This window comes from Histomonas meleagridis, assembly GCF_020186115.1.
Source record: "Histomonas meleagridis strain 2922-C6/04-10x chromosome Unknown contig_16, whole genome shotgun sequence".
Taxonomy (NCBI): domain Eukaryota; phylum Parabasalia; order Tritrichomonadida; family Dientamoebidae; genus Histomonas; species Histomonas meleagridis.
The window spans coordinates 1,299,112-1,314,671 of record NW_027150781.1 but is presented as its reverse complement, the minus strand read 5'-3'; the positions used below and the strand labels follow the sequence as shown (position 1 = coordinate 1,314,671).

Below are 15,560 nucleotides of genomic sequence, written 5' to 3'. Positions count from 1 at the left end.
ATTATTTATTACACTATATGATTGATCATAATTTACTTGAACCAAAAAATATTAAAAACCAAAGAAGACTATTTTTTGCTCATTATATGTCAGAAGATGAATTAAAAAGATCGAAATATTACGGTTTTAGAAATTTTTTATTTGCAAATTATGAAGAACTTTCAAAGAATGATTGGGAGCTTCATAAGAAATATATTGAAGATGGAGTTAATACGAATGAAATTGCACAAATAATTCAAAACGATGAAATAGAAAAACTTCAAGAAATATCATCACAAACAAATTTTGATTTTAACCAAAAAATCAAACCGTCTCCTTATGAAAGATGTTCATTTATTAATGAAAAGGATGTTACATTAATTGATTATGCAGCATTTTTTTCTTCTATAAAATGTTTTAAATATTTACTTATGAATAATGCAAATGTATATAACACAGGTAAATATGCAATTGCAGGCGGAAACGAAGAAATCATTCATTTATGTGAACAAAATTATTCATCATTTGAAGGTGCATATGAGACAGCAATACAATTTCATCGAAATGATATCTTTAAATATCTTTATGAAAACAAGATAATTGGTATTGATAATATTGAAAAATTGGGCAAAAATTGTGTTTTATATTATAATTATGAAATTTTTTCGTTTTTACTTGGTGAAGGAATGAAAATTAATGATGATATTATTCATAAATCAGCGAAAATTGGTAACTTATATCTTGTTAAGTATTTTATTTTAAGCAATCAAATTCCATTAGATATTTTTGTTTATTCATCAGCATCAGGAAATACTGAACTTGTTAAATATATTTTAAAGCAAAATAATTTGGATATTAATGTTAAAAATATTTTTAGAACATATTTAAAGTTTATTTTAATAATATAATGTTTTTAAATAATATTTGAAAATTGTTAAAAATATTTAAAACTGCTCTTATTTCGACATCTAAAAATGGAAAATTAGAAATAGTAAAATTACTTCTTGAACAAGAAGGAATTGATGTTAATGCTAAAGATATTTATTTGTTTTATTTTGTATATGTTTTAATAATTTTATATGTCAAAATAATATTTGGAAATTATTTATTTTATTTTGGACAGCACTTATGTATGCATCTGAAAATGGTTATACAGAAATAGTAAAATTACTTCTTGAACAAGAAGGAATTGATATTAATGCTAAAGCTATTTATTTGTTTTATTTAATATTTATTTTAATAATTTTATATGTCAAAATAATATTTGGAAATTATTTATTTTATTTTGGACAGCACTTCTTTGTGCATCTTATAATGGTCATACAGAAGTAGTTAAATTACTTCTTGAACAAGAAGGAATTGATATTAATGCTAAAGCTATTTATTTGCTTTATATGATATCATTTTTTATAATTTGATATTTTAAAACAATATAAGGAAATTAGTTGTATTATTTAATACAGCACTTATGATAGCGACTTCAAAAGGCTATACAGAAATAGTTAAATTAATCCAGGAAAAACATGTAGATAGGTGAACAACCTTTAGATATACAACTAAAAATGGAAATAAATCTTTAATTTTTATATAGTTTGTCAGCAAATAAAAATTTTGAAGTGGCTTCTGTCCCAAAAAATCAATCATTTAAAATTTATATTGGATTGAATTCCCAGCATCTAAGGACACCTTCATGTTGGCATGGCAACCTACTTTTGAAAGAGTCAATTTACTCATGGAGAATGTTAATACATTTGAGAAGTTTATGTTTAATTTACAATAGGGTGCTCCAATATCCGTTTATTATTTCCCTCATAAATGTGAGATCACAAAGTGTTTTGTCACAATGGAAAGCCACATTACTGCTTTTGGCAAAATAATCGAAGATGATGGTGATGTTAAATATGTAAATAGAGATTTTCAACAAAATTGCGATATAAGAAACATCACGTGCAAAATTCCAATTCTCCAAGAACAACGCCCAATGTTTTTTTAACTCGCAACAATTGTCATTACCGAATAATATGAAGCTTATATATGGTCAAGTTCCTGATCAAAATCGTGATAATATAATTTCGTTTCATCCTCTTTGTACAATATTTTTTGTTAAATGGTAAACCATTTGTATTCAATGTTTTTATGCCACAACATCCATCTCCATATATTATCGCGCAAAACTTTGAGGGACAGAACTATGTTGTTATTTATAATTATCTATTTCGAATTGAACGTCAAAATGATGAACTAGTTCTTCAATGTGTTGATGAAAATTCCAAAATATTTGATCCCAATATAGTATCAATTCCAGGCAAAGGCATTTTATTCCAGCACAACGAAATTGGCTCTGGTTTCTTAATTAAAAAACTCCAACTTAAACTTTACAATCCGATAACTCATCAACTTTTCGATGTTGAAAAAGAAATTCCAATTGAAGATTTTAGTTTGAAATGTATTTCGACAATATCTGACGAACGTCTTGTAATTGTAGTTTCAGAACCCATTTACGATCCCACTATCACAAGCGAAACGTATCACGCTTACGTCAGCAAAATATCAGATCTTAAATTCATTCTCACTGATTATACGTATGAAACTCCCAAATATGCTAATGAATGTACGCAATATATTCCCTGCTCAGAAGAAGGGTTTAATAAAATGACCAAAGATGGATACATTAATTATTTACCAGTTACACCTTTAATCGTTATCGAATCATAAAAGGTTTTGGTGATATACCATTAGAATTAAGAGCTCCCAATTATGAAGAAGTTGATGAATATTATATATTATCTCATGTTGGCGCTCCGATTTTTTGTTATCGTCAAAGTTTTGGAGGTAATGAAGTTTTTGCTGGAAGTGTTAATTATCCAAGAAATATTACAGTTCTTTCAACTCATGTTCATTTTACATATTCAAATAATGCATCGATTGGATTTCTACGTAAAAGTATTACTTGGATGGGAATTGTTTAGATGGTAAATAATAATGTTAATACTGATAACAAACCTAAGCCTACGAGATGGAAAGTTCCAATACCTGAAAAAACAATCGATTTAATGGATGACGAAATGCTTTTAGCTATTGATCCTGGAGAAATATTTGTTAATTTTGAAGAAACTACAAAAGTTAATCACTGTTTGGGTGGTAAATGGATTCCATTAATTAAGGAACAAGACAACTCTGTAAGTCATTTGATTATGGTACATGAGAACTATGTAAATTTAATAGATGAAATACCAAATCAGATTTACTCTAATGAAGATGAAGAAAAAGAAGAAGTAAATGGCTTCGTGAAATGTGGTACAGTTGATTGTAATGTCGGTATGGTAATGTTTGTTACGCATTCACATTTTTATAATGAAAATGATATCGAAATTCATGACGAAAATGATTCAGCAGATACAATCGGAGAATTCGTTGTGAGAGATGGATCATATAAGGCAAAAGGAGAAAATAAATTGTTTCAAGAGTTCAGCGAGCTGTATATGAAATTGATGGAATCGGAAGAATTGATGATGCTGGTGCCCGGCGGAGTGGTGACGTATAGTGGCGACGGAGATGGAAATTATGCGGTATATGCAAAGAATGTGGATGGAAAAGCTGTGTGCGCATTCATAGCATTCGTTTGAGGATATCATAAGTAAATAATCAAATCATTTAATCAAAGAAAAATTTGGTGAAGAATCAATTAATGAAACAAAGTAACTTTCGACTGATTGCTTACAATGTTATTTGTTTGTGATGACATTTCTTGAAGTTTTTCGATTTCATCATTTCGTGATGTTTTTGAGATTTCATTTGAATTAACTTATTCGTTAATTCATCATTTATGAGGTTCAAGATTATTATGTATTATTATGTTTGGTGTTTTAGCTCCTATCATCTAAAAAATAATGCTGAAAGTGGCATTTTCTATGTATATGTTTTCTTTGAAAATACACTTCAAAAGATCTTAATAATTTAATTAGTAAATTTTTTTAAATAAATTCTTCATATTATTTTGAAAAAAGTAAGATCAATGATAAATTTAATGACCAAATAATTTTTAAATGCCTTGAACATATGAATAAAAAGGCAGGAAATAGAGTTTGTTGAACAAAAATATTTCATTACAAAACTTAATTTCACTCCACATTTGAACAGAAAAACGTGATGGATGCTATATATTCTGTAATTAATATTATCTGCAATATATATATTTTGGAGAAAGCAAAGAATTCTGGATTAGGAATAATAACAACTCATGCGTTATTTTTTATTATTTAACTGCAAATCAATTTAATAAATACTTTCGTTCAACACAACCTCAACTCAATTAATTGCTTTACATGGAATATTTATAAAAGATACTATACAAATTATTTGTTTAACAATTTCAAAATTGAAAATTATTTTAAATTACTAATAAAAATATATTTCTTGAAATTAACTAATGCAGATTGTCAAGACTTGATATATAAACAAAAATAAAAGATCGAGCTAACATTGACAAACAATGAAAAAGGGGCAAAACTTTGCTTAATTAAATTTTGAATTGTTAACTGGTCGAATGTTTTGTTTAAATGGGTTCTTTCCTCAGTGGTGCTTGCAAAGATTCAGGCAATCAAAAAATCAAAATATTTGTTATGGGCACCAATGGATCAGGAAAAACCAAACTTCTTTGTAAACTCATGAACGCCGAAAATTTACCAACAATCCCAACAATTGGCTTTAACATTCAAACAGTCAAATACAAAACCTTGCAACTTGAGATGTGGGACACGGGAGGTAACAATAGAGAAATGTTTTTTGATACTTTATACAGACAATATTTTCATGATACCCAAGGTATAATTTTTGTAGTGGATTCAAATGATACAACTAGCCTTGACGATGCAAGGGATGAACTGCAAAAATTATTAAAAGAGGACGAATTGCGTGAAACATCTTTACTAATATATGCAAATAAACAAGATCTACCAGATGCTGTTCAACCAGACAAACTTGTAGCAAGGCTTGGCTTAGCTGAAGTTAAAAATCGCAAATGGTTCATGACTAAAGCATGTGCTATTACAGGAGATGGCTTACAAAGTGGATTAGAATGGCTTGAACAACAAATTAATCACAAAAAATAACATATTTATGCTTTTAAACATGAATAAATCAATTGTTAAGGATCTTTTCTTCATACGTTAAGTATCACTTCACCATTTTACAACAGAAAATGCGTGCAAAGAGAATAGGTTTTATTGAAGCCATGACTTATGAGTTAGACGAGCTTGTCAAAAGGTTCACAAAAGAACAAACAAATGTAGAAGAAATATATGGAAAAAAATTTTATATTGTTCAATATTCTGGTTTGGAACTAATCATTACATTAAGCGGAGTTGGAAAAGTTAATTCAGCACTTACAACAACTGTAATGATTATGAAATACGAACCGGATATTATTATTAATGTCGGAGTTGCAGGTGGATTTAAAGAAGGACAAAAACTTCTTGATTTATTTATTGCAGAAGAATTTATTTACACGGATGTGGATGCAACAAACTTGGGATTTCTTCCTGGTCAAGTTCCATATGATCAACCAAGATATAATAATGTATCAAAAGAATTAATTCAAATGATAAAAGAATTAGAAAGTGAATCAAAAATTCCAACAAAAGTTCATTACGGCCTTTTGGGTTCGTCTGACTCGTTTATAAGAACTGATGAGCAAGTTCAAAAAATCAAAGAATTGTTCAGCGATGTTGCATGTGTTGAAATGGAGGGAACTTCAATTGCCCAAATATGTACTAAATTTAATAAGCCTGTCTTGTCAATAAGATCTTATTAGTGACATTGCTATTGAAAAAAAGGATAACACAGTTGACTTTGAAAACCTTTTGGAAGTTGCTACGAAAACAAGCACAGATCTTTGTATGACTCTTCTGGACAAAATTTCAAGCCAGCAATAAATTCATTAAAAATGGTCATATTAACTAAAAAAATTTAATTTAACATGCCTAAAACCTACTGTGTATTTAATCTGTGAAATTGCAGGAAAGTAGAGTTGTTTTTATAGCATCATCAAATCAATGCAGTAATTCATGTATAAAAATTGACTAAATTTGTACTAATGTATTCCAAATTATTAGGATTTTTAGAGAATATTATTCATACAAAAAAATAAGAGTTGAAGTACTTCAACTCCCAAAAAGTATATTTTTTTCATCTTTTTTCATTCCATATGTAAGCATTTCATGAACTATATAAAAATTTATATTTTAAATCAAAAAATTTTGTTACTCATGAAATATAATTTTTAATCGATTTTTTTTTTTTATTTATTTTTTCTAGTCATTCATGAGAAATTTTAGACGAATTTTATATTATATTGATTTGAGAATCTGAAAACGACAAGGGAAAAAATTCATTCAAATTTTTCTCCCATTTACAAAATTTGATGATAAAAATTTCTCAAGTGGCGACCTGGTTTATTTTAGAAATTTATTTTTAGCACAACTTAGAATCGTTGTTTTATAAATTATACAAATAAATATTTTTTATTGCCTAAAAAGTACAAACAACAAATCGAACGTTAAGAAAAAACGTTCTTAAACGGATTTGCTAGATGAACAATGTGAGAATTCTTGATCGACACCCTAGCGAGTGGCTTGCACATCGCTTTTATGTTCTTGAACAATTTGATATGTGCATGAACGTTGTTGATCAGATTCTTCGTAAAACTCCGGATAATGCCGAAGCTCTTTCGTTAAAAGGTTGTGTTCTTCGTGCGCAAGGTCGTATTGATGAAGCTTTGGGTTGTTTTCAATTAGCGTATGATTTAGATTCAGAAAATATTCGGCATTCTCTTGAAATTGCTAAGTGCTTATTCTTTCTTGGTCGCTTTCAACAATCACTAAAGATATTACTTAAATTAGAAGAAAATCCTGAAGGTAATATATGGGAAGTATATCAATTATTAGGACTAAATTATTATCGTCTCCGGAAATTTTCCGAATCCATTGAATCATTTCAATTTGCACTTGATGCAGATCCACGTCTTGAAACATTTCTTGAACTTATTAATATCTACGACCTTCAACATGATACTTCTTCACTTGAAATCATCATTAAAGAATCACTCAAATATCATTCAAACAATCCAAACCTTCGACGGCGCATAGGCAAACTTCTTATTTCACAAACCAAGCTTGAAAAAGCATTAACAAATTTTGAGCAATCATATTCCAAAAATGAACAAGATTCAATGTCATTATTATATTCAGGCTCAATTCTTCAAGAGCAAAACCACGTTTCTGAAAGCCTTAATCTCTATCGACGGTCATTTCAAAATCTCATGAATTCACCATCACTCTGGAATAACGTTGGTTTACTAATATATGCCAAACATCGAAACGAGGCGGCCATTGCATGCTTTAAAAAAGCCAATTTCCTTGCTCCATATGAATCGTTGCCACTTTCGAACATCGGATTAATATTTTTAAACATGAAAATGTACTGCAGCGCAGCGATAATATTAAGGCGGGCAAAGAAATTAGATCCAAGTGTAAGAGGTGCAGCAGTTGGACTCGCAGTTGCTTTGATGAACATTGGGGAATACGATGAAGCGGAAGAAATATTTAACTACGAATTGCAAAAAATTTATTCGCATCAAATTTTGATAAATTTGGCAATTTGTTATTATCGGCACGGGAATTATAAAGACGCGTTGGAAACATTTAATAGGTTTAAAAGATTGCTGAGGGAAGAGCCGGAACTGGAAAAGGAATACCCGAACTATAGAAATGAAATTGTTCCTTTGTTTAGGAAAATTAATCAGATAAGTAAAGAGTAATGTTGCGGATGTTTTGATTTTAATGAGAATTCGATATAAAATTTGTACATTAGCTGAAACACATAGCGATATGTAACAAGGCATTCACTTTGATTTATCTCATAATGATAAAGTTAATTACAATTTAAAACATGGTATCAGGAACATTATTGTAATATTAATGAAACTTAAACAAAACAATGAATAAAATTCATAATTGAAATTAATGATTATGGTCTAATTAACTATTATTATTCATTCTATACAAGATGATTCTTGTGAACGAACACCAACCAAATGATTAACAAAAATTATAATAATTTTATGAATATTTTTGTCGATTTCTTCTTCTTTAGTTTGCTTTGTTTATAAATTTCTTATTTAGATAAAATTGTATGAGGAATCCAACTCATATAAAATGTTTGTTCAATTAATTTAAGGTTTTCTTGATTTAAGTAATTCCATTAAAGTAGGTATATATAACTTTTTGGATTTATTTTATTTGCTTGCATTGTATGCTTCAAAAAAAATTATTAATGTAAACCTTCCACACGAAATAGAATTGAAAAATCTTTTGTAAAATAACCTAAAAACAAAACAGAATCAATCATTGGTTTTAAACCATTATATGCGTTTAACTAAATAGGGAAAAAGTTAAATATGAAATATAAAAATATTTTCACATCACATGTCATCATTTTTTTGGGGTTTGAAAATGTCTTATCGCGCTTCACAATATTGGACCAAGTAGCGACCAAACAACTGGACGATAGACTGAAATTTGTAATAAAGAGAGGTCGCTGCATTCAATTTCACACATTGAAAAAAGTACTCGTTAAACAATTTATTGAATCAACGGTTGGATTTCAATCGGGCCAAAGTTTTGCATGGTACATAAGGTTTGCATTGTCGGATCTGGTAACTGGGGATCAACAGTTACAAAAATCATTGCAGAAAATATTAAAAACGAGCCATTAAAGGATTCATTCGATCCAACAATTCGAATGTATGTTTATAATGAAATCGTTAATGGAAGATCATTAGTTGATATAATCAACGAAACACATGAAAACATAAAATATTTACCAGGAATTAAATTACCAGATAATATTTTAGCTATCTCTGATCTCTCAGAAGCTGCAGAAGGTTGTGATTATTTTGTTTTCGTCACACCACATCAGTACCTTCCTGGGCTCCTCGAAAAGATTAAAGGCAAAGCAGCCCCAAACTCATCAGGAATAAATCTCACAAAAGGTGTCTCAATCAAAGACGATAAAATCGAACTAATACCAGAAACAGTCGAAAGGGTACTCGGGTTCCCTTGTGGTGGTTTATCAGGTGCAAATATCGCTAGGAATGTTGCAATGGAACAATTCTCTGAAGGAACAATTGCATTCTCTGATCGGAATATAGCTGAAAGGTGGTTCCCATTATTCAACTGTAAGTACTTCAAGTGCAGGATTATTGATGATGTTTGTTTTCAACAATTATTGGGAACCTTGAAGAATGTCATAGCTCTTGCTGCGGGATTCATTGATGGACTTGGATACGGTGAAAATACAAAAGCAGCTATAATTCGTATTGGACTTGAAGAAATGTACAAATTTGCAAAATGGTACTTTCCGGATAAAAATATCAAAGAGAAAACACTTCTCGAGTCTTGTGGTACTGCTGATTTGATTGCAACTGCATATGGTGGACGAAATCGAAAATGTGCCATTGAATTTGTTAAAACAGGGAAAAAGTGGGATGAAATTGAAAGAGAACTTCTTAAAGGTCAAAAACTTCAGGGTACAATTGCTGCACGAGAAATCTATAAAATATTAGATATAAGAAAAGAAGCAAATAAGTTCCCACTAATTACAAAAACATATCGAATTGTTGAAGGGTTAGATCCACCATCGTCAATTTTAGAGCTTTATCAATAAAATGTATTAACTTGTTATCTCTCGTCGTACACCAAATAACGATTTTATATTCAATTTTTTTTCTATGAATTTCATAGAAACTTTTTTTTGTTGTAAACACGATAGGCCTCTCGTATGATAAATTGTGACCTCTGTTTATTCAAAATTTTTTCTATGAGTTTCATCAAAAAGTCGAAAAGCCACACCTTAAAAAAAACGTTATCGACGATTAATTTTATGAGCGAACGGTTTCTGAAACCGTCAAAAACATTATTGTAATAACTTACAGAAACCGATTCAAATTTTTGAATCCAATACATTGAAAGTTATCAAGTGAAAATTTTTTTGGTTCAATTTAGTCCTTTGAAATTTTTATCCAACTTGTTCTGGCGGCCATTTAGTCCAATTGATTTAATGCCAACACAAGAAAATGAAGGAATAGAAATCAACAGAGAAACAATCCTTCGTTTAGAATCCGAAATTAAGTCACCTATTAATGAACAAGATGAATCTCCAATGGATCCCAAACCGACTGTTGGTTATGAAATAAAAACTGAAACATCAAGGAAAAATACTGACTTTTCGGGTGCAAAAAACACACCACGCGCTGATTCTGCTGAAATTGTGAAATATCAAAATAATTCTTCAACTTTGCTCCCACCAATTGAAGGTGTACAGAAGAAAATTTGTCTTGTACTGGATCTAGATGAAACGCTTGTTCACAGTTCCTTTCAAGAAACAAAGAATCCAGATTATTCATTTTTATTAAATGTAGGTAATGGAACTGAAGTTCCTGTTTCAGTTAACATTCGTCCTGGAGCTAAGGAGTTTCTTAAAACATTAGGAAGCTTATTTGAGCTTGTGATTTTCACTGCTTCTTGCAAACCATATGCAGATCAAGTCATAAATTTCATTGATGAAGATCACAATATCAAGCACAGACTTTACAGAGATAGCTGTACAGAATATGGCGGACATTTTGTCAAAGATTTATCAAGGCTCAACAGAAAATTGGAAAAAGTTATCATAGTTGATAACTCTCCAACAGCATATCTGTTTCAACCTTATAATGCAATAGCTATTTCATCATGGTTCGATGAGAAAACAGACAATGAGCTATTTTCCATCATGAACTTCTTGAAAAATAGTTACCGTGTTAGAAATATTTATAATTTGTTTTCTTATGAATAAATATTTTAGTAGTAGAGATTTTAAATTTTGTTTTTTTGGAAAAGGCGAAAAGTGATCATCTGATTTGAATAGTTTATAAATTTTGAGTTTGAATTGATTTTATTTTGTTAATCAAGTCAAAAAATAATCTAAACCGTCAAACTGTTGTCAGAAAAATCTGAGCAAATTTTCTTTCAAATTTTCAATGTTTCAGGCAAGTTTTGCGTGTTCTATAAAATGGCTAAGGTGAGAACTGAAGTGCTTTGTAAATCTTTATATTATTTGTTTGTACTCTATTATATCATCACGTATTCCATGTATAAAAGTCATCGTCATTCAACACATTGATTAAACAATTCATAAAAAAATAAATTTGAACAAATTACTTGCATCACTCCATTTTTTTATGATAATAATAAATATCATAAGCTTAATCTAAGATGCAATAAGTTTGGTCAGCACTTGGGTGATATCCATCTGCGCACCTGCTGCAGTAAGACGATGCCACCTTACTGACATACCCTGCAGGACATCGCTTACAATAGCTGAATGAAGTTGCGGCAATTACGTCGTTGTAATACCCACCCGGACACGGTTCGCAATGCGCATTTCCGTATCCCTCACTGTAATATCCGTAATTGCATCGACTGCATGCGGCTGAAGCTTGTGAGCTTGCTGTTCCTGGCGGACATGTCTTGCACGCAGATGATGAAGTGGCACCTAATTCACCATTAGCTGTTCCTGCTGGACACGGCTTGCACACTGATGCACCATATTCCTCATTGTAATATCCGTAATTGCATCGACTGCATGCGGCTGAAGCTTGTGAGCTTGCTGTTCCTGGCGGACATGTCTTGCACGCAGATGATGAATTGGCACCTAATTCACCATTAGCTGTTCCTGCTGGACACGGCTTGCACACTGATGCACCATATTCCTCATTGTAATATCCATAATTGCATCGGCTGCATGAGGCTGAGGCTTGTGAGCTTGCTGTTCCTGGTGGACATGTCTTGCACGCTGATGAAGAAGTGGCACCTAATTCACTATTGGCTGTTCCCGCTGGACACGATTTGCATACTGTTGCACCATATTTCTCATTGTAATAGCCATAATTACATCTGCTGCATGAGGCTGAGGCTGATTTGTATGAAATTGTTCCTGGTGGACAAATTTTGCACGCAGATGATGAATTGGCACCTAATTCACCATTGGCTGTTCCTGCTGGGCATGCTTTACATTCTGTCGCACCATATTTCTCATTGTAATAGCCATAATTACATCTACTGCATGAAGATGAACCTGATATATATGAAATTGTTCCTGGTGGGCACTTGGTGCAGTAAGAAGATGGTGGCGAGCAGAATTCTCCAGGATCGCATACAGGGCATTTGCTGAGTATTTTACAGATAAATAAGGCCTGCAAAATCATGCGCATGAAATTGAGGCATGTGTTACAGAATTTTCAACAAAACGATAAGGAATTCAATTCCATAGAAAATCCATAAAAAATATTCAAAATTTTGAATAATTTAAATTAATGACACTTTTTAAAATTGTGTATTCTGACCATTCGTTCCGACTAGCATATTTTAATTAAATTTGAAATTAAAATTTTCGCAATCATTATAGTGGTAGGTGTCACATGTGAGTCGAAAATGTTTAATAATTTCAACCGTTTAATAATTTATAATTTTTTTATTGATATATGCACAAAAATGTAGACTCCCCCAACAGGGAGCAATGGTGCCATATTGCCATTTTGAAAATCTCTTGCCATATGACAACGATCATTTTTCATATCACAATCGGGAATGCAAAAGTGCTATTTCTCAAAAATAAACCAAACAATTTTTAATATCTTATCGTTCGCTTTTAACGAAGTTTGTTGCCATTTTGACTAAGTCTGTTTCCATATTTGAGAGCTATCGTTGCCATATTTGAATGACGCCGATCATTTCTGTTTTTATCAATTATAACGTTTTGGGATGCCCCGTTCTTTCAGGCTTAAAATCTTTACGTCCTTTGTTTTTATTTGTGATTGAATTCCAAGTTAGAATTTCCAACTAATATTCAAAATTACGTGCCATTATAAGATTTGGAAGTTTTCGGAAATAATTGAGATGGCTCTATATTATTCACAAGATGAAATTTTATAGTAAACCGAATTTCTTACAGAAAAAATAAGAGAGAATACTGATCAATTATCATATGCAAAAGTTTTCAAAATTGGTTATTACCCAAAGCAAATGTTACAGCATTTTTCAGGAAATTACGTAAAAATTATAAACGGTTATGAGAAAACGATAAACGGTTATATTAAGGGTTGGTTTTAACGGTTTCTTAAAACTCCGATTTCGCTATTAGAAATAAAAATGAATGTGATGTTTATTAATATATTTTTTAATGATAAAAATATCTTTTGCAAAGCTTAGCATATTACACCAAAATCACAACACAATTGGCTAATCGATTTTTGAAATTGCATTTTGAAGTGCATTGTGCAATAAAGCAACATTTTCATGAAAATTTGAATTCAGTATCGATTTCACTTTTTGAACGTGATTCTAGCGAAACGGATCAAAAAGTGCTGTTGATTTTCCCAACCAGTTTATTCAGCCAATTTTCGACAAGAAATTTTCAATTACCACTTTTTGATAAGTTGCGATCAACAGCGTCACAGTTCTGACTCTATCCGTGTTAAGGTTAAATAAGCAATATTTAACTTTTTTTATTCTCAAATACAAATTTCCAAAAGGAAGAGATGAATAGCTATCCAGGATTTTCTTTTTTCATCATGTTTCTTGCCGGAAAAAGACGAAAGAATTTCGTTGTAAAATTAATGTGAACTGATTTCAAACAAAAATTTGCACAAAAAAAGTTTAAAAAACCGTTAGTAAAAAATCAATAATCCTCGCAAGGATTGATGGATGACCTCTCGAAATCTCTTCCTTTTCAAGTTGGCGGATATTACTTCAATCGTCTGATAGGAAGTGGATCATATTCTTATTGTTTTGAGGTTTATTCTAATAAATATCAACAAAATTTTTGTGCCAAAGTAACTCCAATTTCTCCCGAGTTCATCGACGAAAACGGAAATTACAATGACATGGAGCTTTATGCTCTTATGTCTCTCGACCATATAAATATTATGCGAATTTATGACTATTTTATTTCCGAGGGCTATCTTTTCCTAATTCTTGAGCTTTGTAATGGGTCACTCGCCACAACTATCGCAAGAAGGGATCCCTTTGACGCCCGGTCGATTATCGAAGCACTCGCAAAAGCTGTTAATGTTTGTCACAAGGCAAATATAGCTCACAGAGACATCAAACCCTCGAATGTATTCTTTGATAAGTATGGTAGGCCAAAATTAGGAGATTTTGGTCTTTCATCATATCAAGAAAGTGTGAATAACATATGTGGATCCAAACCTTATCTTGCGCCTGAAACTTTCTATAGCAAAAACTATGATCCATTTAAGGCTGACGTCTGGTCATTAGGAGTTACATTCTATGAAATCATTACTGGAAAACAACTCTTCCCCAACGGTCCGCCTGAGGATGCAAGCTTCGAAGTTAAGTTCCCCAAAACGATTGATCAGCGTCTTCTTAACTTGATTCAACAAATGATTAAATTTGATCCCAAGAATCGTATTACGATCCAAGAAGTATGTGAAGATAAGTACTTTACTGCTCCGGAGGGATTGCCTAGGTTAAAGGTTACGCAATCCACGTCACAACCTAAAATCAATGCATTTGGTAATATCCCTCAGGCGAAAAAGCCACCACCCCCACAAGCACAGCTTAGTAGTGTGAAGAGGAAAAGTACCAACGGAGTAAGATTCATGAGAAAGGCTTGGATTCATCCCTACGCGCTCTCGGCACATTGAGTGTGCAATTCATTTGTATTAAAATTCTATAGAGTATTGAATTTTCAATGAGGAGATAACTTTACTTCAGATCTTAATTCAAATTTGAATTAAATATAGGCCGTTGTAAATGTTTTTTTTTATGCCCTGTCAAAAGTGAGAACAACCATAACGAAAAGTGGGAATATGTGCTATAAATTGAGGCAAAATAAAACATCAAACATGTTTTGTGAATGATTTTGAGATAGCTAGATCGGGTTCTGGTGTACCTGCACTTCTGCCGTTGATGTACATGGGAGCCAAATGAATAAAAAATAAAAGAAACAAAATTAATCATTTAATGCTCAATTTAGAGTCGATTTAGAAGCCAATGTATCTATTGTCTTCAAATTTTTCAATTTCCTCTAATAATATCAAATAAGAATTATATATCAAAATTATTATTATCGATCAAAAGAGATGTATACATCATTCGGCTCATTATGATATCATAAGATATTCGATATTTATTACAAAATTTGCTGATAATAAAATTTGATGATTGAGCATATATACATATATATGTTAAAACCGAAGATTATATCTTTGAATGCTGTATTGCATTCGTTTTGAGATTTCTGATATGTTGTTTGCTAATGAAAATCCATGCAATAAAATTATTGTGGATTTAGATGTTGTAACGGTCGTCTTTTTCTGCGGGATTTTGTATAATTTATATGTGTAAACAACATAAACTTTTGTGTGAAATTGTGAATGGCTTTTTGTTTCGATCTTTCTGGGTCTTTCAAAATTGTGCTTGGCTTAGTGCAAATGGAAGTAATGCAAACATTAGAACAAA

General features: G+C 31.2%; 8 protein-coding genes across 8 annotated transcripts; 7 read left to right on the top strand and 1 right to left on the bottom strand.

Moving 5' to 3' along the window:
* Positions 1–2,115: 2,115 nt before the first annotated feature.
* Positions 2,116–2,694, top strand: GO595_002272 (uncharacterized protein; the record flags this gene model as incomplete). Its single annotated transcript, XM_067915163.1, has 1 exon — positions 2,116–2,694. One exon carries the CDS (start codon positions 2,116–2,118, stop codon positions 2,692–2,694), a length of 579 nt encoding a protein of 192 aa, XP_067777958.1.
* Positions 2,695–2,948: 254 nt separating this feature from the next.
* GO595_002271 (uncharacterized protein) lies at positions 2,949–3,605 on the top strand (the record flags this gene model as incomplete). Its single annotated transcript, XM_067915162.1, has 1 exon — positions 2,949–3,605. One exon carries the CDS (start codon positions 2,949–2,951, stop codon positions 3,603–3,605), a length of 657 nt encoding a protein of 218 aa, XP_067777957.1.
* A 933-nt stretch (positions 3,606–4,538) lies between these two features.
* On the top strand, positions 4,539–5,090 carry GO595_002270 (ADP-ribosylation factor 1; the record flags this gene model as incomplete). Its single annotated transcript, XM_067915161.1, has 1 exon — positions 4,539–5,090. One exon carries the CDS (start codon positions 4,539–4,541, stop codon positions 5,088–5,090), a length of 552 nt encoding a protein of 183 aa, XP_067777956.1.
* Positions 5,091–6,568: 1,478 nt separating this feature from the next.
* GO595_002269 (TPR Domain containing protein) lies at positions 6,569–7,795 on the top strand (the record flags this gene model as incomplete). Its single annotated transcript, XM_067915160.1, has 1 exon — positions 6,569–7,795. One exon carries the CDS (start codon positions 6,569–6,571, stop codon positions 7,793–7,795), a length of 1,227 nt encoding a protein of 408 aa, XP_067777955.1.
* Positions 7,796–8,661: 866 nt separating this feature from the next.
* Positions 8,662–9,702, top strand: GO595_002268 (NAD-dependent glycerol-3-phosphate dehydrogenase family protein; the record flags this gene model as incomplete). Its single annotated transcript, XM_067915159.1, has 1 exon — positions 8,662–9,702. The coding sequence occupies one exon, from the start codon at positions 8,662–8,664 to the stop codon at positions 9,700–9,702; it is 1,041 nt and encodes a 346-aa protein (XP_067777954.1).
* A 393-nt stretch (positions 9,703–10,095) lies between these two features.
* GO595_002267 (NLI interacting factor-like phosphatase family protein) lies at positions 10,096–10,872 on the top strand (the record flags this gene model as incomplete). Its single annotated transcript, XM_067915158.1, has 1 exon — positions 10,096–10,872. The coding sequence occupies one exon, from the start codon at positions 10,096–10,098 to the stop codon at positions 10,870–10,872; it is 777 nt and encodes a 258-aa protein (XP_067777953.1).
* Positions 10,873–11,281: 409 nt separating this feature from the next.
* On the bottom strand, positions 11,282–12,289 carry GO595_002266 (GCC2 and GCC3 domain containing protein; the record flags this gene model as incomplete). Its single annotated transcript, XM_067915156.1, has 1 exon — positions 11,282–12,289. The coding sequence occupies one exon, from the start codon at positions 12,287–12,289 to the stop codon at positions 11,282–11,284; it is 1,008 nt and encodes a 335-aa protein (XP_067777952.1).
* Positions 12,290–13,777: 1,488 nt separating this feature from the next.
* On the top strand, positions 13,778–14,743 carry GO595_002265 (CAMK family protein kinase; the record flags this gene model as incomplete). Its single annotated transcript, XM_067915155.1, has 1 exon — positions 13,778–14,743. The coding sequence occupies one exon, from the start codon at positions 13,778–13,780 to the stop codon at positions 14,741–14,743; it is 966 nt and encodes a 321-aa protein (XP_067777951.1).
* Positions 14,744–15,560: the final 817 nt, after the last annotated feature.